This window comes from Lycorma delicatula, chromosome 2 (genome assembly GCF_047948215.1).
Source record: "Lycorma delicatula isolate Av1 chromosome 2, ASM4794821v1, whole genome shotgun sequence".
In the NCBI taxonomy this organism is placed as follows: Eukaryota; Metazoa; Arthropoda; class Insecta; order Hemiptera; family Fulgoridae; genus Lycorma; species Lycorma delicatula.
The window spans coordinates 7945190-7970864 of record NC_134456.1 but is presented as its reverse complement, the minus strand read 5'-3'; the positions used below and the strand labels follow the sequence as shown (position 1 = coordinate 7970864).

At 29.5% G+C, this 25675-nt stretch overlaps 2 protein-coding genes across 3 annotated transcripts in view; one reads left to right on the top strand and one right to left on the bottom strand.

Moving 5' to 3' along the window:
* The window catches only part of LOC142320460 (lipid storage droplets surface-binding protein 1-like), a 40023-nt gene extending 24208 nt beyond the window's left edge, over positions 1-15815 (top strand). For both annotated transcript variants that reach the window (XM_075358253.1, XM_075358252.1), the window contains exons 2-5: positions 1217-1326; positions 8256-8441; positions 10776-11001; positions 15166-15815. In XM_075358253.1, coding sequence (XP_075214368.1) covers positions 1219-1326; positions 8256-8441; positions 10776-11001; positions 15166-15170 — 525 coding nt within the window. In that variant the 5' untranslated portion in view covers positions 1217-1218 and the 3' untranslated portion in view covers positions 15171-15815. The remainder of the gene's footprint in view (positions 1-1216; positions 1327-8255; positions 8442-10775; positions 11002-15165) is intronic.
* LOC142320106 (uncharacterized) overlaps positions 1-25675 on the bottom strand; it is an 85907-nt gene that overhangs the window by 39596 nt on the left and 20636 nt on the right. The window lies entirely within an intron of this gene.

The following is a 25675-nucleotide window of genomic DNA, read 5'->3' as shown; positions in this document are numbered from 1 at the left end:
TAAACACAGAAAAATTAGATTCAGTAACCTTAAAATGCTTTATTTTTTGGTACAAGAACACCACACCAAGCAACCAGGAGGCCTCTACTAAGTAGAGACAACCCAAACATTTTGAATGGAAATGATAGGATTGTTACAAATCATTTTAATAAAGAGCATGAAAACAAATTTTTGGCTATGACAGCTCTATCAAAAAACAATTATTCAATGCTTTTCAGTGCTAGTTTTAAAAGATTTTTTTTTACTAAACAGTGAAACAATAAAAAAAAATTCAGCAATTGCTTCTACTTTTTAATGATTTACGTTTTTGAATGAGTCACTACTTGGATTGTACTTAAAAATTAACTAAATAGCTGCCTATTTATTTGAATCGTTGTTACTCTAAGTTATTTATCTCAAATCAAAATTTTTGTTTTCAATCCCCTTTAAATGATGTGTTATTTTCCAACTCTTTCCATTAAAATTTTTTGTGTTCCCTCCCCATGGGTGACCACTGAATGTGGCGGGAGTAATGGCCCTGTACAAAAAAAAAAAAATATTGTTTTGTGATAAGAGCATTTACTAAATTTCATTTTTCAATATTTAATTGTTGAAAAGTTGTTTAAGGATTTCCATAATTTGTTACCACTCTTTACATATATATCTTATAAGTCACTGAGTGAGTTGAATTAGGGGTAGAAATCTTAGAGGATGTATTTTAGAAAATGTTTACTTCAAAATTTTTTTTAACATCACAAAAAACATTTTCTTTAGAAAAATGAGCACTCTATATGTAGCTTACAAGAGAAATTGAAAAGTGAAGTGGTTTTTCACTACTTTTATCACTAATGCAACATAACAATAATTCTAAGGATAAAATACGGGTGATATTCATCTCCTCAACATGAATAGCTTTATTCTTAGGGATTGACTGTATAATGAACATCATTACCCTCAGAGAAGATAAATGTTGCTAGGGACACTTTTACCTTAGATGGTTTATATGTCACAAACAGTCACTTTTTATGCACAGAAAAATTAATTTATTTTTTGTAGGAAACAATGAATCATTTACATTATCTCCTCTTACAGTGAAATTTTTTTTAAATACCAAAAAAAATGAAATATTTCACTATTAATACATTAATCAACCTGAACTGCAGTGTTGTATATGCTTTTGAGTTTTTACTTTTTTTACTTTTATTAATATAATAATATGTTTTTTAATATGTTTTAGTGATGGCAGATGCTAATACAAATACTATAAGTGCTGTCAGTAGAGTTTCAAAACTACCAGTTGTAGAGAATACAATCAATGCAGCAACAAATGTCTATTCAATGGTTAAGGTAAACAAATTTGATAATAACCTTTGAAAAACCTGATAAGACATACTTAAACAAACTATTTAATGTATTTATTTATAACTCTATTTAATTGATACTATATTTGCTTTCACTAATTTAATTACTAGACTTCTATTTTCTTATTTATCTAATCATTAATTCTGAAGTCCATTACTTATTAGATATTATAAATATCAGGAAATATATTACAAATGTACTAATCTGTTTTTAAGTTAAATTTACATTATAAATTCTGTTTCATTTATTTCCCTTTAAAATAATGATTTTTAAAGATTTATTCTATTCCAATTACAATTTATGTAAATGCATTTCTTTTAACTTAAAACCGAAAATGACTTCCTTATTGTAGAAAATTTAAATAAAAGAACTGAAACCAGCGATTAGATTTAAAACAGATAATTTTTAATATCAGTTGATGTAAAAGCTGCTACTCATAAATAAAACATATATGAAGACCACAAGAAAAAAGAAGTTTAGTCACATTTTGCCAGTTCTACATCCGCACTTCCATTGCTGGCCCGACGCCTTGAACTTATCGGGATCCTATATTGTTTTTTTTTAAATCTCAACCTTGGGGGCCGGGGACCTGCCCTAAGGGACTCAGAGGTAATTATTCGCCCCTGGACATTTTCCGCCAGTTTGGTTCGGATGATCTTAAATAACATCGTGGATGTCGTGGACCACGATCGTTCAGCCAGTAGCATAATTCCAATGTTGTTACCTAGGATAATTACGCCGAATTCTCTTCTGCATACTTCCCTACGCTGCAGGAACCGATCGCACACGAACACCGTGTGTTCTGTGGTAGCCTCCTCCTCGTAATAATCATACTCTTAGGAGGGTCTCAGCGTCCGCGCGCACAGATATACCTTAAAACACCTGCGACCGGTAAGGAACTGGGTCAACTCGTACCCTAGTTCCCCGTGTTTTCGGCATAGCCATCTCTAGAGGTCCGGGATTACTCTGTATTATCTGCCTTTCGTCGACTGACCCCATCTCTCCTGCCACGGATAAGTGATTCCTCCGAATTGGTCTTACTCACTACCCTATACATCTCCTCCCTCTTCTGAACGAGGAAATCCAGAGGCGCAATTCCGGCCACTACGGCGGTGGAATGGCCTGAAATGGTTTTGTTCCCACAGCATACCCGAACGGAGATAGCCCTGTGAACCCGGCTAAAAATTGTAGGGTCTCTCCCCTTCTCCAGGGCGACGGATCAGACTGGTGTTGCATATAGTACTTTATAGAATACCACAAGACCCTCTGCTACGAGGTACGGAACCCATGATATTAATCATTATCCGACCGATGGTGGCAGCCGTCTTTTCTACTTTGATCGACACTTCTACTACGCGCCTCTGGAACGTGGCGTTCTTGTATATCCACACCCCGAAATATTTTACTGTAGGGGTAGGTAGACTACCGTGGTATCAACCCTAAACAAAATCGGAGTCAGCTTATGTCTACCCTAGACTACGAGCACTTGGGTCTTCTCCGACGAAAGCTGAAGCCCGATTTCCTACAGACGCAAAACAATCTCCTGCAGACGAGGAGGTTTATCGCCTCGTTCCCAATGTGCATCATCGTCCGTTCCGACCTCGCCGTCACCACGAGTGTCAAGTTGTCTGCGAACTCGGTTAGGGCTATCCCAACGGGAAACGCGACGGACAGGTCTTCATCATAAGCGATATTCCACAGAATTGGTCCCAGCACGGATCTCTGTGGAACACCGCAACTCATCCTGATCCGTACCTCTCCCTCGGCGGAACTACCAATAATTTATTATAATTAATTATAAAGTTAAAAAAATAGATGTGATTAAAGCTAATTTTAAATTAAATATATGAAATAATATTATTATCAATTTATGAAAATAGTTTATTGGAAAAATGGGAAACTGATCAGAGAGTTGTATATAAAGGAAATAATAGCTATGAAAATAAATGAGAATCTCACGAATTGGTTATAATTAGGCAGAGAAGGGAGGCAAGGCTGCTCTTTATCACCGGCGCTTTTCATTCTTTATGTCGAGGAAATGTTGAAAGAAATATTATACGGCCATAAAGGAGCAAGCAAAGGTAGAAGAAATATAAATTCTGTTAGATTGGCTGATGATCTGCTGATTGTACCTAAAAACACTCAGACATACAAGAGGTGATAAAAGTAAAGGAAACAAGGATGAAGGAATACGAGATAAAAATAAGTGTAAGGAAAATAAATGAACGGGAAAATATGGATGTAATAGCAGAAGAAAAATTGAACAAGTGAAAACACACAGATATCTTGAGACAGTACAAACTGAAGACTGGAGAAGTAAAGAAGAGATTAAGATGAGAATTACGATGACAAAGGAAGCCTTTTTATTTCCTTGTACGAAATAAAGGAAGTACTGTAATCGTGAAAAATGTCGGTTTTCAGATTTCAACGGAAATATTCAGTTTGACCATCCCTGAATCCATTTTGACTAGTTTCGGGGTGACGTCTGCTCGTACGTACGTATGTATCTCACATAACTTAAAAACGGATTAGCTGCAGATTGTTGAAATTTTGTATTTAGGTCTGTTGTAACATCTAGTTGTGCACCTTCCCTTTTGATTGCAATGGATTGGGCCCAAAATGTGTACACAGTCAGACCTCTAAATAAAGCTGGGGTTTCAATTTTGAAACACTTGAATTTTGGACTTTTTCTTAACTGCAGTAATAAGCCCTTATTGAGAGCTTTTCAACGATATATAATATATATATAATAAGTGTTACCTATTTTCATTGGTTCCAGAGTTATAGCCAAATAAAACTTTAATTAATGAATTATTTGGATCTTACAAGAGGAAGGCAAAGCGGTTCGAATCCGACTTCGTATACATATATTTTATTTTTAATTTAAATATATTGATTTATTAAGATGTTTTAACCTCTGATTGTAAAAAACGCTTTAAAAAAATAATAACAATACAAAAAAAATATAAAAAGTTATTAGTGAAATAAAATTTTATGTACTTTCCATTTTAATTCAATTTTTTTTACAATTTTAGAGGTTAAAAATTATTAATAAATCAATGTACTTAAATATTAAAAAAAAGGTAAAAAAATATATGTATATGAAAGTTGGATTCGAACCGATGTGTGCATGGTTACGAATACAACCCGTACTCAATTATACCACATATCTACTTTAGCGATGTGAAACAAAATTAATATATAAACTAATATAAAATGTTAAGGAAATATATAGGGTCATTTTTCTTGAGAAAAATTCGTCGTTATTTTAACGGAGAATTGAATATTGCACGTTAGTATTTTGGGATAAAAACACGTAAACAGTGTACTATTCACAAACGCAATATGGTTCAAATTGCTGTCCAGAAGACCGCGCCTACCCCTTGTTAGTTACAGTAATATGGATCTTGGTGCCTTGTACTGATTTATCTTTTTATAGAAAAAGGTCACTATATTTACTTTCTTTCTTTCAGAATTAGAAATAATTTGCTTACAAAAAAACAATTTTTTTTAAACATTAAACATGATCTTAGTGTATTAGAATAATTTTAACTACATTAATTTAGACTTACATTTATTTAAAGAGTAATAAAGGGACTTTTACTCGATCCTAATATTTCAGTAAGATTATTGAATTAATAATTGTATAAATGTTTAATTTGAATAAAAACTAATATTTTAGCATTTACGTACTATCCACTTTATTAAAGAATTGGAGGATCGTATCTCACTTTCAAATGAAATAAGTTTAAATAAAGTGCAGAAAAAAATGTGTACATTTAATTTAATAGCGTATAATAGTCCAATGTTTGACGGCTTTTCACTCAGAATTCTTTCGGACAAAACCGATTGACGTAAATTTGGACAGTAATTAAGGAATAGCTCAAGGAACAAAAGTTATATAGTGCCGATGTGTGCTTTTACCCTGAGGGTGGATGCCACCCCTTCTCAAGAGTGGAAATTATTAGTTTCATAATAATCGCAGAAATCGATGGAGGAATAAATTCAAAGCAAAAAAAAGAAATGTTCTATAAAACTTTTTTGTAGAGTCAATACTTTTTGAGTTATTCATGATTGAAAATGTTAATTTTTCATCCAACAATAGAACGATTTTTCACGAATAATTCAAAAACCTTACGTTTTATCGAAAAACGTATCATTGGCAAAAATGAAGCTTATAAACTAATGAAGAGATTAGTTTTTTTTTATTTCTGTAGGTGCAATATCAACAGAGTTATGCCTCGTTGAAGGTAACTTTTTGTTCACCGAAAACTGAAGTCGAACCTTTCAACGTTAAATAACGGAAAACTTTTCGAGGAAAAATACCCCTTATGGGATATTTTTCAAAGTACTTGAAAAGACCTTTAAAATTATCTTTGGTAAAAGTCATTAGCGTGAAAACTAACGGAGTTATGATGAAAATAAAATGGTTATCTGGCTTTTTCGTCGAAAAAATCAGCAATGAAACAAATGACTTTTCCGCAAGAATTTGAATTAAACGTAACCTTCCACAATTTACTTTATTTAAATACTAACAATATGTTCTAGAAGTTTAACCGGTTTGGAATGCCTAGATTTGAAAAAAGGGTTGATTCAAATTTGAAAAATATTTTGAAATTTCTTAAAAAAATTTATTTTTTTCACAATAATTCAAAAACGAAAGAAAATACGTAGAACATGCTAGAGTACAAAAATTTATTTATTTATTTTTTTTTACTGAAAATTTTGGTTATTCTGTAGAATAAAAATTGATTGAGATATCACTGTTAGAAGTTTGCGTTTGAGTGCGAGGACCACCTTTCCCAACCCCTTTAAAGTCAAAAATTTTAAAAACGAAGGGATTAAGGAATCTGAACTTTACATGCCTTGTTTCCTTTGAAATTACCTGCAAAGTGGGTTTTGAGCAATTGGATAGCTTAAAAATTAAGGAAGTTATCACTGAAAAACCAATCGCATTTTTTCAGTGAAATTTTCGGAGCATATAAATTTTTATATTTGCGAAATATATATATACATATTTATATATAGATGAAAGTATACGTAGAAGAAAAGTAACTGAGCACATCATAGATGAACATCTACTGATGGATGGTAGAACTTTGTGTGCAAAAATGTATATAGGTATATTGTAACATGTATATACGTGAATGTATATCTCTTTTATATGGTGTAGTCATACATTTCCAAAACCGAAAGAATAAACACGTAGTTGTAGTTTTTAACTTTAAGTAAACATGATTGATAATTTTAATCACAAGACCGGTTTGTAAGGTTTTGAACATTGCAGTAAATTATAAATTACATTAACATCTGTAAAAAGTTTGTAATTCATTATAAGTGCACCATTAAAACGTTTTAAGCTGTTGAAAAAAACTAAGTTTTTTTTTCGTTATTAGGGTGGATTCTAAGGGTTGCAATGTTGTAACACATCATAAATTATGTTTCAGAATATGGAACAATGTTTATTCTGCACATTTAAGTGATTTTGAGCTACAAAAAATTTACATCTATAATTTTTTTAACAATTTTTTTCATAAGGGGTAATTATTAAGGGTTGAAACATAGTAAAACATCATAAATTATATTCCCAAACATAAAAAAATGTTTATTCTACATATTTAAACATGATTTCAATCTATAAAACACTTAAATCTATGTTTTTTAACAAGGGGTAGTTTTCACCCCTAAAAAACAAAAAGCACACATCAGTAACATATAAATTTTGAAGCAGAGGGTTAGATAAGCTTAATTAAAAATTTTCATGAAAATTGATGTTGTCTGAAAGAATTCTGAGGTAATACTCTATTTTTACCGTCAAACACTGGAATATAAGGAAGTCATGTGGTATCTACATCACATTTTTTTAAAAGAAAAATCTACTCTCCACCGACATGGATCTGAAACTGAGGAAGAAATGGGTAAAATGCTATGTTTGGAGTATACTTCTATATGGGAATGAAACATGGACACTGGAGAAATAGGAAAAAGATAAGATCGAGGCTTTTGAGGTGTATGTCTGGAGGAGGATGGAGAAGATAAAATGGGTGGACAAAGTAAGTAATATAGAACTGTTAAGAAGAACAAATGAAGAGAAAACAATATTGGTGACTATCAAGCAGAAATGAAACTGGATTGGGCATATAATTAGGGGAAAACTAATAATATATATAGTTCTTGAAGGCTCTATTGAAAGTGAAAAAACAAGAAGCAGGAGGAGGTTGAAGTTAATAGATGACATAAAGGGTAGTGAAACCATGATGAAACAATAAGAAAAGCACAGGACAGAAACAGATGGAGACAATAGTGGTGCCAGGGTCCTGCCAACAGACAGAATACCACATGATGAAGATACTAAATATAAAACATAAAAATGTAATTTGCAATTCAGAATAAGTTAATGAAATTATATGATCACATAGAGTATTTACATACACTTTGAATGGAGTTGCAGAAAATTCTGAGTTTTTAAGATTTTTTAAAGTAGTATTTAAAAATTCATTGTAGAGTAATATTGTTTGTGTAAAGAAAATTTCAATTATATTTCAAATAATTTGGCAAGGAGCTTTTTTAAATGACTCAGTAATTTATTGAAAATGGTAATTAGAGCATAATAGTGCATAAGCCTTTCTCATAAGTTGAAGTATTGTTTGAATTACATGGCTGGATTATACCTATGGATTCCATGTAAAGTTCCACTAAATATATGGAAACTTCTTGAATATCACAATAATGCGTCAAACCAAATCAATTCACTGAGATTAATTCTTTATTGCTAAATAAATATGTGTGTGCACGCATGCGTGTGTAAATATTTAAATGCATATCAACTGATACATTTGATACGTTGCATCTAAATATAAAATACATTCATTAAATAACTGTTGTTAAGTATTAACGATTTATTTTTTTTACAGGATTACAATCCTATGGTAACAACAGTTTTTAATAAAGCAGAAAATGTAGTTAACACAGCCAAAGAAGTAGTTCAACCAATAACAGCTCAATTTGAAGGACCAATAAAAAAAGTTGATTCAGTTATGTGTTCTGGACTTGATTATGTTGAAGAGAAAATTCCTCAAATAAAGTTACAACCGCATGAGGTTTGTATTTTTATATTTAAACACAATGTTCTATTAACTATTTAGATTGTTAATTACATCAATTTTATCATTAATATTTTTTACTTTCCTAGCTAATGCATCCAGGAAAGTATATTAAAGGATTACTAATGTAGTAGGGTTACTAAAGAGATAGTGCAGCAAGCAATTGATTTCAAAAAATGATAAAAAAATCCCTTTTCTTAAACTGTGCCTCAAGTGGACATTTTAGAAAAAAAAGATTTTTACCAAAAAAAGATCCCAACTTTATATACTAAAATTGCAAAAAAAATTTTTAACATTATCCCTAAACCCAAAATATTCATCTTTATAAGTGAATTTTTATGTGTTTGTATGTTGGCCTGTTTGAATTTAATAACTTCGACCTCTGTAAACCAGTTTACTTCAAAATTGGTAGGAAGATGCTGTCTCCTCAAGAAGATTTATTATATTAAGTCGGGGATTTTTTGGCTAAAATAGTTTTTTTTTATGTTAATGGATGAATGATTATCTTGGATGAATGATTATCAAACTGGATGATTGAAATTCTGCTATACAATATTCTTATAAATTATGTATAAGAATGGTAACCAAAGATCAGAAGAAAGGTGATGTGTGGGAGAAGAGTTAAGAATTACTGAATTTTTATGACTATATATTGTTTTTATCAACTTGTGATTATCTTATCTCTGCTACTAGTTTTACACTAATATAAATATTATGGAGTAAAAAAAAATTAGGATAGTATCATGTTAATTTTTTATAAGTTTTTATTCCTTTCACACATCATGATACAGAATTCTTATTTTATTTTTTTTATAAGTCCTAATGAAAAACACAGGAAAATATTGTAACAAGACCAGTATAACAAACTTGAGTAACAGATTCCTGCCAATTAAGAAGAAAGTATAACAAATATAATAATGTGAGGAATCCAGAAAGGGGCTAAAAGGAACCCTTTTGGTAAAGCTAACAGGCCCATTTAACCATAGTCCTTTGTACTAGTACCCACTGACACACCTAACTGGACGATGTTCAATGAGAAGAGGTTACTGGACCAGGGTAGGAATCTCAGGGGAAACAGTGAGGGCAGACGATCACTCTCATGCTTCAAGTTGGATCCGGTCCTGCAATTAAAAAGATAGGAGTATAAATACTCCAGAAAAGGCCAGTTGATGATCAGTCTGTGAGAGAGTGCTATGATACAGTTTTGCAAAAGAGTACTAAGTGAGGAGAGATTATGTAAGTTTGAAGTGAGAATATCCTGCAAGAAGTTAATATGCAAGTGAATGAAGGAGTGAATTTCTAGTGGATACAAGTTCGACATTATTAAGGTGGCATCACAGTTAATTCCAGTGTGGACAGTACATGAAAACAATAAATGGTTCGGTGAGTTACTGTTAGTCTATAAGTGAAAGAGACAATGTACTAAATTTCATTCATAAATTGTTAGGGTAGTTTTATTTGTGAACAGCAGAGATATTTGCAGTAAAAGAACTTTATACTTGTCTTATTTATTGTAATGTTGTTGTTAATACAAGACTAGTGGTAAAGAGTGTTAAGAGGTCATGCTAATGTCTTTTGTCAATGGGACTGAATTCTGATTTTTAATGTGTAACTACCTGTAAATAAATCCTGGAATTACTTTAAATTCGGTTTTGTTTATAATCACTGTTTATTATTAATATTATTGTGGTTGTAATTACTATGATTATTATTTGTTTATTTTTGACATTTATTGTTATTATTGTTTGCTGTTGTCGTTATTATTCTGATTATTATTGTGAATAGTTTATTATTGTCGTTTATCATTATTATAACTACTCTTATTATTATTATTATTATTATTGTTATTATTATTATTATTATTATTATTATTACTGAATTGTAATTTTATTTATGTTCTTAAACTAATAAATTGTAATTATATAATCATTTTCAACTGTCAATCTCTCAATATCCTGATCGAGCCGCAGTCATGCAACAATATAAACTAAAAATAATACTTTTCCTCTTTATTAGTGGAGAAGATTTAAATTATATGCTTTAAACAAACATCAGGAAAGTTAGCAGCTTTGTTGCAATTTCTTTTGCTTTTTAATTGACCTATTTGAATTTTTTTCTGTAAATTATATGTACTAGGACTAATACAAGATTTCCGTAATTCTTTATTCTTCTTTTTAAAAAAAACTGCTGATGAGAAAATCACAAGAATTACAGTTCTGCATGAATTGATTATAATGATTAATTACATAGTTTTTCATTTCCTGAAAATAACCTTTAATAAAAGTGTTTTTGTAATATTAATTTTTATTGATACATTTTGTATTGTTTCAGATGTATGAAAGTGCAAAAAACACTATAATTAGTACCAAAGATTCTGTACTTAGTACTGTTGAACCAGCTGTTAAATGTATTTGTCAATGTGCACAGAGAGTTGCTGATATGACTGGATTAAATAAAGTGTGTGCAGCTGGTGATGATTGTATTTTCAGTATTAAAAAGAAAGTATTAAAATCTACAGAAGAGGAAAAGGGAACAAAAGAGAATCCTAGTAAAGATGGTAAGTATTCAAATAAATTTTGTTGTATATCGCAATTTATACTACTGTTAAAGCAGGAGGAGTCATACCTCAAATAAACACTTCCCAGGTTTAAGGAAGACAAAAGCATTTGAATACTTGCTTAAAATCCTCTGAATCAATTTTTAATTTGTGAGTATTATAGTAGATAACAGAGAGAAAATATTGCCCAAAGATCTCCCCATCGTTTTCTTTTATCTGTTAAGTCCTTAATTCCATAAATCAAAAAATATTAAAATCTTGGTTATAAAATTACATACAGTGTTTTGGAAATCAATAGAAACATTGCACTTCTTCTTTCTTCAAAAGTAGTAAAAATGTTCACTAGTGACAATAATATCTGTTCCTTAGCCAGGAAACTTATCTGATCTTATCCGAGGAGAAAATTGTTAATAGTGAATTTGTACATCTTTTTAAGATGAAAAATTTAAAGAAAAATGTGTAAAACTATTTCAGTCGTTATTGAAAAAATGGACATATTTCATGTTAACAATATTTTAAACTCATTAATTAAAATATTAAAAAGTTATTAAAATACAAAGTGTTTTCTCTAATCTGCACAACAATGCACATATACATATAAAAGTACAAACAAAACAGAATTTTTAGCAACTTTCAAATAGAATTTTTGAAATTTCAAACCTGAATTTCATCCACATTCTTGTAAAAATAGTTTTTTGTTACTCTGGATTTATATTTTAACAAAAGATTTCAAAGGACAAAAATGAAAATTAAAACATTTTCTCAGAATTTTGGTTATTTTTTCCTTTTCAGGTATCACCAACCAGAATAAAAATTATGTTCCCCAGAAGAGCACTGTGTCATTGAGCTTACCAAAAATAAATAAATAAAGAACTTTAAAGATTCTATTTGTTAATTTAAATTTAATTTTTCAGTAAAAAGTAATCTCAATATTATATAAATCTATCTTTTACATATTTTTATTTTGATTAAAAGTTTACTTTCATTTTCAGTTCAATATTTCTTGTCCAGATATAACTTTACTTTCTTCTAATTTTGTCTAAACCTAATTTATGTTACTTAACATGGTGGTGAAGTAATAATCAATAATAAGGAAATAGTTATGCTAATTGATAATTATAACAAATATGGTTGTATACCATAAATAAAAGTAATGATTTAAGTGAAATATGGATGTATTAAACATACTTTTTTAAGTTAGAATAATAACCAACAAATTGGATCAGTTATTTACATCAATCTCAGTCAGATATTAGACATTTTTTAATCATTTTATCATTAGTTCAAATTAAAACAACAGTAATTAATTTTATATAACCTCTATACTTTTATATAACCTCATGACACAATTCAAATATCTAACATTTATAAATTTTCAACTTCAGTAAAATTCTCTTGAAAATTTCACCAGAAAAGAAATGGAATCACAAAATCCAAAACTATTTAAGCAAAAACATTCTTGAGATTGTAAGTAATTTTAAATATGGATATGAGCTGGTAGAGGATGGAAAGATTGATGGAGAGATAGAAGAGTAAATGATAATTATTACCAAATTTAATATGTCTAGTATAGAGTAAACAATTGCCTACAAAATTTACAGTTACATAAAATATACTTTACAAAAATTTTGACTTACTGTAAGAAAATAGACTAGAAGCTATGGAAATGAAATTTTTTTGATCTATGATAGGCGAAACAAAGATGAATTATGTAGAAAATATAAAAATAAGGGTTTTCACAAATATAAAAATGTATCAGACAAGGTAGGGAGGCAAAACTCAAATGGTTTAAACAATTTAAGAGAATGAAGGCAGAGACCAAGTGGGACACTAAGATAAAGTGACTAGATAAAGTTAAGGAGAATATTATAAATAAAGATGTAGAGAAAGGACAGTGAAGAGAAAGAACAATATAATGGTCTATAAATCATCATCCGACCCAGGACACTGAATAAGGTGGAAGAAAAGGAAATGACAACAGTTTTCTTTTACAGTATTTAAATATCACTGAAAATTGTATTAGAGGATGTTTTTAAAAATCTATGATTATTTGCTTATTAAATAATCTTTATTAACGTTAATTTAAAAATTTTTAAATTATAGAATTTAAAAAACTAGGACGGGAACATAATTAGAATTAGATTAAATCTTTTTCTTATGATTAAACATATATTTACTCTTTTATTGATACTACAGTTTGCATGGCCATTAAGTGAAAATAAGTTTCATTTATAACGCATAAAATTTATAATAAAAATTTTTGATTTTTGTCTTTATAAAAAGATGTGTAGTTATTAATGGTGGTGTAAATTAATTATTTTGTACTGGCATTATTATACTTTGTAGAGCAAATTAAATAGTTTTATTCATCACTGTTAGTGTGTGTGTGTGTGTGTGTGTGTATGTGTGTGTGTGTGTGTGTGTGTGCGCGTGAGTGTATATATATATATATATTCAGTGAATATATATGCACCTGTGAATAAATTATTCACAGGTGCATCTGTAGTTTTCTGATGTTATGAACTTTCATAACCTGTTCTAATCATGAAAATAATGGGAAAAGTGCATATAAACACATGTCCTAAAATGCTTTGTTTGCAAGTTACAGCTAGTGAAAGATTTTGCTCGGATCTCAGCTACCCCATTGAAATGAGGGCGTACTGAAATTTTTAGGATAAGTAAGGGAGGGATTAGGGATTTCTTATGGCTTTTACCTGAAAAATCGAATAAAGTAGTTCCCAGAACCATTTCTGATGTAATTTTTAAGAAATCTGGGGTCATAAACCAATAAATTGGAATAAAAAAAACCCTGTTTTTTGTTTGATGTACAATAAATATATTAAATAGGTAATAAGCACATAAAGGTTTTAAGAGAATTGAATTCTAAATAAAATTGTGTAAAAAAAATTCAAATTTTATTTAGAAACACTACATAATTACATTTGTCAGAAAAATAGTTATTTGTTATTAATGTGTCAAATTTTTTTTGATGATGAGAAATATCTGTAAAGCCAAAATTAAAAAAAAAAAAAACTAGAATTTACACAGCAATTGTAAATAAAAGTTAATTACATAATAATTTTTTATTAATAACAGAAATACAATAAATTATTTGAAAAATTATTATTTCAAAGCTGAAATAAAATATATAATTTAAAAGTTAAATAAATAATTAAAAGTTGAGTTAAAATAACAGCAGCTGATCAACAATGCCTAATACTATATTAAAATTTAAATTGTTTTGTAAGGTACATTAAGTATATCGGATACTGTGAACTGTGCTGTTGTTAGTGAAGGTTTTTGGTGAGTTTTATTTTGTTATGTGATCGATTTGCCATTGAAGTAATGCCATACTTAATTACAACAGAATGATGTGATATTCATTTTGTATTTGTGGAATGGTAATACTACAGAATAGAATCTATTCAGTAGAATAGAATTATAGGATCTAGAATCCTGCGATTCTAGATCCTATAACAACTATCGCAACTTTTCGCAATCTTCAGGAAACAGATTCACTACTTATAATGAAACATTTTAAACATTATAAATGAAACATTCTATAGGTAGGAATAACTTTCACCCTTATCAATATTTTCCTATTGTAGAAGTACTGTAGTATTAATACATTTTTTTATGCTTTTTATTACCTGTCCCAATCTTTATTAAAGCTATTATAAACATAAAGTAACTGAGATACAAAAGATACTAATCTTAATTATCTTTCTTTGGGAATAATGATAGATGATATTCATTATACTCCCATACCCTGTGGTAAACAGAATAAAAGTGTCACCTAGGCTGAATATCACTTACCACAGTGGGCTTGGCTTGTTGATATACACAGTTCATACAGCTTAGTAAAGAAGGCCATAGAAAATTGTTCAATTTTCTATTTCCTTTGTGTGTTGTCATGGAACACGTGTTTTTTTTTTTTTAAGAGTGGCTGTTCAAACTTTTTTTAAATGGGGAAAATAAAAACTTTCTAAGATAAGTTAACTAAATTTTTCAATCTATCAAGTTGAAAATTTCTTACATTTTTTAGGTCTTGTAGTGAAAGTAGTCTTCTATTCTAGTCTTTTATCACAGAGGTAGTAATTTTTTCTCCTAATATCACACATTTACATAATATTTGTTAATTAATATTTTGTTTTTTTTTTTCAGATTGATAAGCATAGAACATGAAGACTGGTATTTATTTATAATTATCACCGTTCTTAGCCATTATTCCATTACTTTATTTAATACAATTATATAATTAAGTTTAATTGGTTTCATAATTTAATTACAATTTATTTTTAATCAATATTAAATAAATCTACTAATAATTAAGATAATTTGTCATCTTTGTTTCTTAATTTTAATAATAATTTTATTAAATATTTAAAAATATATTTAAATTAAGTTATAAATATTCATGGAAATTTTTGAAACAAAATAATTTTGTCATTACTTTCTTGTTTGTTAAATATGTAGTTTCTTTTTACTTATTTTTATATATTTTATATGTAATCGTGATGAAAATATGTAGTTATATATTAAAAAATAAAAATTAAAAGAAAATATAAGATAAATTTTACAGAGAGTTCTACTTTATTATGTTTGTATTTTTCACATGTGTATACTCAGGTTAAAAATTCATTTGTTTATAAAAGAAAAAACAACTTATTAATAATTATGTAATTATCCCCAATGAAATTTTTTAAAAACAGTAGTGTTTTGAATGTAAATCTTTTTTAATATCCTTTTTAATTAATACTTTTTGATGTGTATGTTCTTAATTTATTGTTAATAAATATTTACATTACATTATACATTTATTATAATTTATTTTCAAACATACCTGCTTGAACATGACTACTAACTAACAGTACATCGCATCCTTGTAGAGTGTGTCTCTTAAGCGGCATTGAGTCGAAAGTTTAAACTGGGGGCTAACATCCGAAATATACCAGGAAACAATGTATCGATGTTATCGAATGTAAGGAGTTCTTAAGGCCGTGCATTTGGATTCAAAGATTTGATTATTCATATAATTTTTATGATCTATTTGTACCTTTTGGCCTATGCCAGATGGTAATCTTATTTTTTAAGTTAAATTTTTAATTTTGCATTCATTGTGGTTTTATTTCGCTTTTAACATATGTCACAGGTTTTTCCTATCTATGCTGTGTTTTTATATAACTGTTGTTCAGTTTTTAAATTAATTTGTAATTCTTACCTTTTAATATTTATTTGCTTAATACGTAGACATCGTGTCCGAGCGCTGATAACGACACTTTATTGTGCACCCAGGAAAAAGATTATGTAGTAAGGGAAACCTGTTGTTTTCTACTGTTGCTCTTACCAAATAATGTTAATTTATTTAAGATTATTTAATATTTTCAAGAAATAAAGCCCGTTGGTCACGTGACATAAAGCACCAATCAGAGCGCATGACGTCACGTCTTGCAAACGTCAGATTATTGTTTACAGCGGGGTCTATGTGGTTGTTGATTTAGTGCTCTAAAACACAGTTTTTCCGTATTATACGATTTTCTGTAATAGTACGACTACTACAAGAAGCCTTTGCAATGGAAGCAGGGTTCACAAAAGCCAACATCAGTAACTTGTCCATAATTCATGTGGTTATACTGGGAATGTTTTTCACATCAAACAGTGATTTCTGCTCAGTGGAATTCCAAAATATAAAAACTTCTATGTAAGTACACAACTAAACATTGCCGTATATTAGTTTTTCGTAATTATACGAAATCCGTTATACGCCCACAATGCTTAATAGTCCTTCGAACATGTAGTTATTTCTTACATGACGCCACTGAAACGCTGTATTGAAATAAGAAAATAAATAAATAAAATTATAAATATAATCTAACCAAACTTAACCTACCCTCGCTTGTATGTTATTTTCTTATTTCAATTTAGCATTTCAGTGGCGCCATCTAAGAACTAATGATTGGTAGACGGGCTATTAAGTGGATGTAACTGATTTTGACCGATTTGTTTTTGAGGTTAGTTGTCACAAGAAAAACGTATCTCATATTTAATCTGTTACAATCATGGCTAAATTTAATTTTAGATTTTCGAGAGCATCGTATGGAGATGATGCTGTAAGCTATGTGTAGCTAACACGTGAAGGCAAAATAAGTACAAATGTAAAATATGTAAATAAGCGTGTATAAATTAAATAAACAATTTGTTTGTTGTTTTAATGGTAGTACTTTAACATAGTCACCACACAGTATTTGCAAAACTTGTAATTCATTTTAGACTTGCTAATTTTAGAAAAAGTTATATGTTAACAAGTTACTTAAATAAATTTCAGAAAATTAAACTTTTAACAATTATTCATTTTTATAAGAAAATAGACCTTTATAAAATATGTGATTAAACCAGTCTCTTGTACCATTCACATATAATACAAATTGAAATTATCAGTGATATTTTTAATTTCTGGTTTAATTTTATTTAAATAATAGGGTTTTCCATATTTTTATTTTATATTTTTCCTAATGTGTACATTGCTATCTTTGTTTTGATATTTAATAATTTAATTTATATCAGGAAGTTTGAATATTTAGTATATTCCTCCCACCACTCACTCGTGTCATTATCTGTCGGGTATATGCTCTTCTTTTATGACACAGTTGACTGTCCTACTTTCATTTATACAGTATATTCAGCACTATTCATTATTGAAGTGTTCTTCTTCACACATCAAATTACTGGTGGTTATAACTCATTACTGTCTGACCATATTCTATAAAAATTTATTAACTCTTTTGAAAAATCATGACTTTCACTCAATAAATACTTTCACTCTTTTGAAATAACATAACAAATATATTTAAAAAAATAATAACATTTTATAACTTAATATGTATGCTTATAAAATATGTATTATATTGTAATAGACATATATATGCGCTGGACCATGTCGTTACATAAATATTATTATTGAATATCTGTTCGTGCATCTTTCTTTCTTCCTTTTTCTTTCTAATATATAAATATACATATTTGTCTCTTATCATCTTTTCAACTTATGGTCAGCCTATTCTTAAGTATTACAAAGCCATAGAGACATTTACTGAAGCAAATCAGTACCATACTTAAGAAAATTTATGTTTTAACAATAAAATTTAAATAATTTGTTTTATAAAAACTATACATAAATAACCATTACTTAACCGGTTGAATGGCTAATTAGCATAATATTGTTATTTATTTATTACAGATGTGATGTGTTCATAAAAATGCATTCATACTTTGAACATTGAGTGGTAATAACATAAACAGGTTATATTTAAAATAAATTCTGTTATTAGTCATTTATTGTTTATTTTTACTTTTTCAACTATACAGATTTATATAAGGGAAAGTATGCTAATCGAGTCAAATTATGCATATCAGGGTTTTTGCAGATCTTGACATTTCACCCTCTAACCAAAACACAATATTAGTATTGAAAAATTCTGGAAGATGTACTATGTGCATACATTATGTATGTATATACATTGGTCTGTTTTTTGTGTAATATTTTCAGACTGGATATACAGATTGGGATTAAATTTGTCATAATGATTTCTATAAAAGGCATTGTTGCAATTTAATTTTGGTTACAATCAGTCAAGGAAGTCGTGAGATATGGATTTCATGGGTCCTGAATTCAAAATTTTACTCAATAATTTTTTTACATAATTTAATGTCCTTTAGATTGGCAAGATACTTTCTGATTATATTTGGTCTTATTCAAAATTTTCATAAAAGCATGGAGCTAAAGACCCTTCATTTTATTTTATCATTTCTGAACCCAACATTACATTCTTGTACTAACTAGACCACTGTGACTACGTCACTTTGGCTATATATTTGTGCATTTAAATTCTGGGCAATTTGATTTGGAGGATTATCCTAAACTTTTTGTGTTTTTTGTCAGTTGTCATTTTGCTTGATACCTTTATATTGGATCAACTGATTTCTATTAAATTTTGTAAAATGATCTTTGAATACAGGTCATTGATATCATTTAATTTTGGTTACAACTGGTCAAGAGGGTGGAGAGGTATGGTAACAGAGGACCCTGAATCCTAAAATTTTACTAAAAGAGTAAAATAATTTTATTTATGTAATTCTTTATGCAAAAAAATTATTACATTATAATATATTAAATAGTGTATTATCGCATAGTAATAAATTACTTACATATTTTAATTGGAATTAATTTACCATTTAAGTAGTAGTCTGTCAAGGACAATTGACATTTGACATTTGACAGACAAGAAGTGCTTGACAGATACTCTGAGTTTCCTAGCCAAGCCAGGAAAGTTGCACAATTCTTTGCTGACTTTTATACTTTGATTGTGTATTCAAATTAATGCATAACATTTCATTTTTTCAATAAATTACAAAGGAGATCTAAATATTTCGCAAGTTTTTTAATGCTCTTCCAACTGAAGAATAACTGATATTATAAATAAATTTATAAAATTTAAATTTTATAAAATATTTATTTATATTATTAAATCAAGTTTAAATTTTGTTGTTTCCAGATTGGATTAGTTGTTACCTTCATTTTAGATTTTATTAAAATTAGCTTCTGGTTTATGCTTTTGTACTGATTTTACCTTCATTATTTTTCCAATATCTAATTATTTTATTATGGATAAAAATTAATTTAATAACTTAAACAGAAATTTATATATATTAAACTGAAATAATTAAAATGATATAATTTAAAATATTCAGTGACCTGATAAGACACATCATTATCACTTCCAAAATTTTGTCTTTTTCACTAAGTCAATTATATTGTTTTACTTCAGCACGTCAAAACTCTATTCAGGTGATATCCAGTTATGTAAATATCACTTTCATTCTGTTCAGTGCAAGAATTGGTTTGAGAGAATCATTACTCTCAGAAGAAACAATTATAGGTGTTCTATATTCTACTACAGATGTTCTAAATGGTTCAAAACCTTAATTATACATATAATGTAAAGCAAAGCAACATATATTACACCCCTTTTATCAAGAAACAATCACTGTTGTGGGTGTATATATTGCCAGTAGTCAGCAATTTTTTTCAGGAAAAAGTTGAAATAATCATGAAACATTATTTATTACATAGTTTTATAAATATAGATTAAAGTTGGTAAATATAGAGGTATATAAAGTTGGTAAATATAGATTAAAATTGGGAGATTGGAATGCAAGCATTGGAAAAGGCAAGGAAGGAAATATAGTGGGTGAATACGGGCTGGGCAAAAGGAATGAAAGAGGGGACCGACTTATAGAGTTTTGCACGAAGTATAATTTAGTAATTGCCAACACCCAATTTAAAAATCATAATAGAAGAATATACACTTGGAAAAAGCCAGGAGATACTGGAAGGTATCAGATAGATTATATCATGGTTAAGCAAAGATTTAGAAATCAACTCGTTGACTGCAAAACTTACCCTGGAGCAGACATTGATAGCGACCATAATTTGGTGATAATGAAATGTAGATTGGGGTTTAAAAACCTGAAGAAAAGTTGTCAGATGAATCGGTGGAATTTAGAGAAGCTTGAGGAAGAGGAGGTAAAGAAGATTTTTGAGGAGGACATCGCAAGAGGTCTGAGTAAAAAAGATATGGTAGAAAATGTAGAAGAAGAATGGGAGAATGTTAAAAAGGAAATTCTTAAATCAGCAGAAGCAAACTTAGGCGGAATAAAGAGAACTGGTAGAAAACCTTGGGTTTCAGACGATATATTGCAGCTGATGGATGAACGTAGAAAATATAAGAATGCTAATGATGAAGAAAGTAAAAGGAACTATCGGCAATTAAGAAATGCTATAAATAGGAAATGCAAACTGGCGAAAGAAGAGTGGATTAAAGAAAAGTGTTCAGAAGTGGAAAGAGAAATGAACATTGGTAAAATTGACGGAGCATACAGGAAAGTTAAGGAAAATTTTGGGGTAAATAAATTAAAATCTAATAATGTGTTAAACAAAGATGGTACACCAATATATAATACGAAAGGTAAAGTCGATAGATGGGTGGAATATATTGAAGAGTTATACGGAGGAAATGAATTAGAAAATGGTGTTATAGAGGAAGAAGAGGAAGTTGAGGAGGATGAAATGGGAGAAACAATACTGAGATCTGAATTTAAGAGAGCATTAAAAGATTTAAATGGCAGAAAGGCTCCTGGAATAGACGGAATACCTGTAGAATTACTGCGCAGTGCAGGTGAGGAAGCGATTGATAGATTATACAAACTGGTGTGTAATATTTATGAAAAAGGGGAATTTCCGTCAGACTTCAAAAAAAGTGTTATAGTTATGATACCAAAGAAAGCAGGGGCAGATAAATGTGAAGAATACAGAACAATTAGTTTAACTAGTCATGCATCAAAAATCTTAACTAGAATTTTATACAGAAGAATTGAGAGGAGAGTGGAAGAAGTGTTAGGAGAAGACCAATTTGGTTTCAGGAAAAGTATAGGGACAAGGGAAGCAATTTTAGGCCTCAGATTAATAGTAGAAGGAAGATTAAAGAAAAACAAACCAACATACTTGGCGTTTATAGACCTAGAAAAGGCTTTCGATAACGTAGATTGGAATAAAATGTTCAGCATTTTAAAAAAATTAGGGTTCAAATACAGAGATAGAAGAACAATTGCTAACATGTACAGGAACCAAACAGCAACAATAACAATTGAAGAACATAAGAAAGAAGCCCTAATAAGAAAGGGAGTCCGACAAGGATGTTCCCTATCTCCGTTACTTTTTAATCTTTACATGGAACTAGCAGTTAATGATGTTAAAGAACAGTTTAGATTCGGAGTAACAGTACAAGGTGAAAAGATAAAGATGCTACGATTTGCTGATAATATAGTAATTCTAGCCGAGAGTAAAAAGGATTTAGAAGAAACAATGAACGGCATAGATGAAGTCCTACGCAAGAACTATCGCATGAAAATAAACAAGAACAAAACAAAAGTAATGAAATGTAGTAGAAATAACAAAGATGGACCACTGAATGTGAAAATAGGAGGAGAAAAGATTATGGAGGTAGAAGAATTTTGTTATTTGGGAAGTAAAATTACTAAAGATGGACGAAGCAGGAGCGGTATAAAATGCCGAATAGCACAAGCTAAACGAGCCTTCAGTAAGAAATATAATTTGTTTACATCAAAAATTAATTTAAATCTCAGGAAAAGATTTTTGAAAGTGTATGTTTGGAGTGTCGCTTTATATGGAAGTGAAACTTGGACAATCGGAGTATCTGAGAAGAAAAGATTAGAAGCTTTTGAAATGTGGTGCTATAGGAGAATGTTAAAAATCAGATGGGTGGATAAAGTGACAAATGAAGAGGTATTGCGGCAAATAGATGAAGAAAGAAGCATTTGGAAGAATATAGTTAAAAGAAGAGACAGACTTATAGGCCACATACTAAGGCATCCTGGAATAGTCGCTTTAATATTGGAAGGACAGGTAGAAGGGAAAAATTGTGTAGGCAGGCCACGTTTGGAGTATGTAAAACAAATTGTTGGGGATGTAGGATGTAGAGGGTATACTGAAATGAAACGACTAGCACTAGATAGGGAATCTTGGAGAGCTGCATCAAACCAGTCAAATGACTGAAGACAAAAAAAAAAAAAAAAAAAAAAAGGTTAAAGTAGTTAAAATATTTTATTACAGGTTATAAGTCATTGATAAGATGGTGAATTGTAAGATAACCAAAACTTTATAAACAATTTATTACTTTTTTTTAATATATTTTGCATAAACTTATTTATTTCAGGTATATGTCCAATTACATTTGGCTCCTTTTTTTCTAAATGATAAAAGAATCTTGTAGCATGGAAAAATATGTCAAACTCGACCAGCATTCAAACCCAGACTTTCTGGATGAAATATAGAGATGCTATTATTCCACCATTGAAGTAACCAATTTTAATAATCATTTAAAAAATGCTCATATTGTAATGTATCCTTAAATATAATTAAAATATATGAATTAAACATAAAATTTATAAGAAAAAATCAATATGTAGTTATTTGGTTTCATAATATTTTGTTTTTATTTCACTATTTAAATCTATTGCTCGTAATAAATATCTCAGCTCTGGTTGAGACATATATAAAGTAATAGCATTCCTAATCACAATGTTTACTCTGGAAGTAATGATATCCATTACATTGCCAGTCACTGTGATAAAAAAAGTAAACATTGAGCCAAAAATCAGCTAGATTTTGGATGAATAGCTTGACATTTTGTTATAACTCAATATATTTAGGTCATTGTAGGAAACGATGAGAAACAAATTTGCTGCACACTTTTCTCGATACGGTTTACATGGGATGCTTGTTATTGTTTAGAATGTTAATGGTGCTCTTTATATTTATGTTTGATTCACCTCTACCATTCATTAGTCACAAACTAATATAAAATCATTTATGTTTGAAGTCAATATATTTTAAAATACATTACAAAAGAAATAATATACTCATAATTATTTGCATTAATGTAGTTATAAAATTAATGAGCAACCAAATAATATGGTTTAAGTAATCGCTAAAACAGTGATGAATTATCTATATCTAGCACAAAGTTGTCCTTACCTATTATCTTTCCATTCTTACAAATTTTATCACTAAAAACATATGATGTGTTCCTTAATAATACAGTAACAAGTTTTAATTTATTAAACCATTTACTATGGAGTAAATTGGACTACTACTCCTGTTAATGATGTTGTGCATTAATGAGAGTGTAGTAATTTACAGAGCAGTTCAGTTCTGAAAAACGTTTTCAAGCTTGGTTTTTTTAATAATTTTTTAAATTTATTCATCAGTTTTTTTTATAGGTGTCTTTTCAGATTATTTTAGTAAATAAATTAATTTAAGATTCCTTAACATAAAGAAAAACAATTTAACCGATAAATGTTGAAAATTGATATATATATATATATCCATGATGATGTGATAGCATTTCTGTCTTTCAAATGGGAAGTTCTGGATTTGAATATTAATATAAAATTCATTTCTTATGTTTTTGTTATTTGTTAAGAACATACTGTTATGATAATAAACAAACCTGACATGAGTTACAAGTCATACCTAAAAAATGACAAAATTATTTATTTTTAAGAATGATAAGCATCCCATACCCCTTTTACTAGATAAAGTGAGGAGTAAAATAGTTTAATATCGCTTCATTGAGCCAAATATACCGTTTCAAACCAGCATGCCAAGCTCATGAAATACAAGTCATGTTCATCTCTACAAGTCACAAAGTGACACTTTGTTTACCACACTGATTTTAAAGTGAACATAGTTATTCTCAAAGAAACCAACTCAAATGATAGTTCTTATGCCAAAGGTGTCATATATATTACACTCATAAAGAAGCTTAAGATGGACATTGTAAAGTAACAAATGTCTACTACATCTTCGTTTATCAAACAGAGCTATGTGAACTGCTGCTATCCTGCAAGAGAAATTCATGTCTTGACAGAAAAAAGTTAGGTAGCAGTAAATGGGCACAGGCCTATAGTTACCAGAGAGATAGATAAATAAATTAATGTACCATTTTAATATATAATGTAAAAAATATATATATACATATATGTTTAAATAAAAGTAATTAACTAGGAAAATAATTTTTTTTTGTCTTCACTTATTTGACTGGTTTTAAGCAGCTCTGCAAGATTCCCTATCTAGTGTCAGTCATGACATTTTGGTATACCCCCTACATCCTACTTCCCTAACAATTTGTTTTACATATTCCAAAAGTTACCTGCCTGCACAATTTTTCCCATCAACCTATCCCTCCAATATCAAAGCCACTATTCCAGGATGCCTTAATATGTGGCCTATAAGTCTGTCTCTTCTTTTAACTATATTTTTCCAAATGCTTCTGTGTTCATCAATTTGCCACAACACCTCTTCATTTGTCACTTTATCTACCCATCTGATTTATAACATTCTCTTATAGCACCGCATTTCAAAAGCTTCTAATCTTTTCTTCTCAGGTACTCCGATCATCCAAGTTTCACTTCCGTATAACGTTACGCTCCAAACATATGCTTCCAGAAATGTTTTCCAGACGTTTAAATTAGTTTTTTATGTAAGCAAATTATAGGTCTGACCGAAAGCTAATTTCACCTGTGCTATTCGGCATTTTATATCGCTCCTGCTTCTTCCATCTTTAATAATCTACTTCTCAAATAATAAAATTCTTCTATTTCCATAATTTTTTCTCTTCTTATTTTTATATTCAGCGGTCCATCTACATTATTTCTACTATATTTCATTACTTTCATTTTGTACTTGTTTATTCTCATGTGGTAGTTCTTGTATAGGAATTGATCCATTCTATTCATTGTTTCTTCTAAATCTTTTTTTACCCTCAGGTAGAATTACCATATTACAGCTGCATATCATACGGTTTTTCGAGAGTCAGTCGAAGTGTTGGCGGGAATATTAATCTGCAGATTACCTGCAGAAAGAAGATTAAAGAGCAGTGGGAGTCAACACCTGCAGAAAAAAGGAGAGTGACTAGCTCCAGTATGGAAGAAATGAGGAGAGAATGACAGATGCGATGGCAGACACTAGTAATAGAGGCCGATATACACACTGCATAATTAGGGACGTGAGAAGTTGGTGTGAGAGGGCCCATGG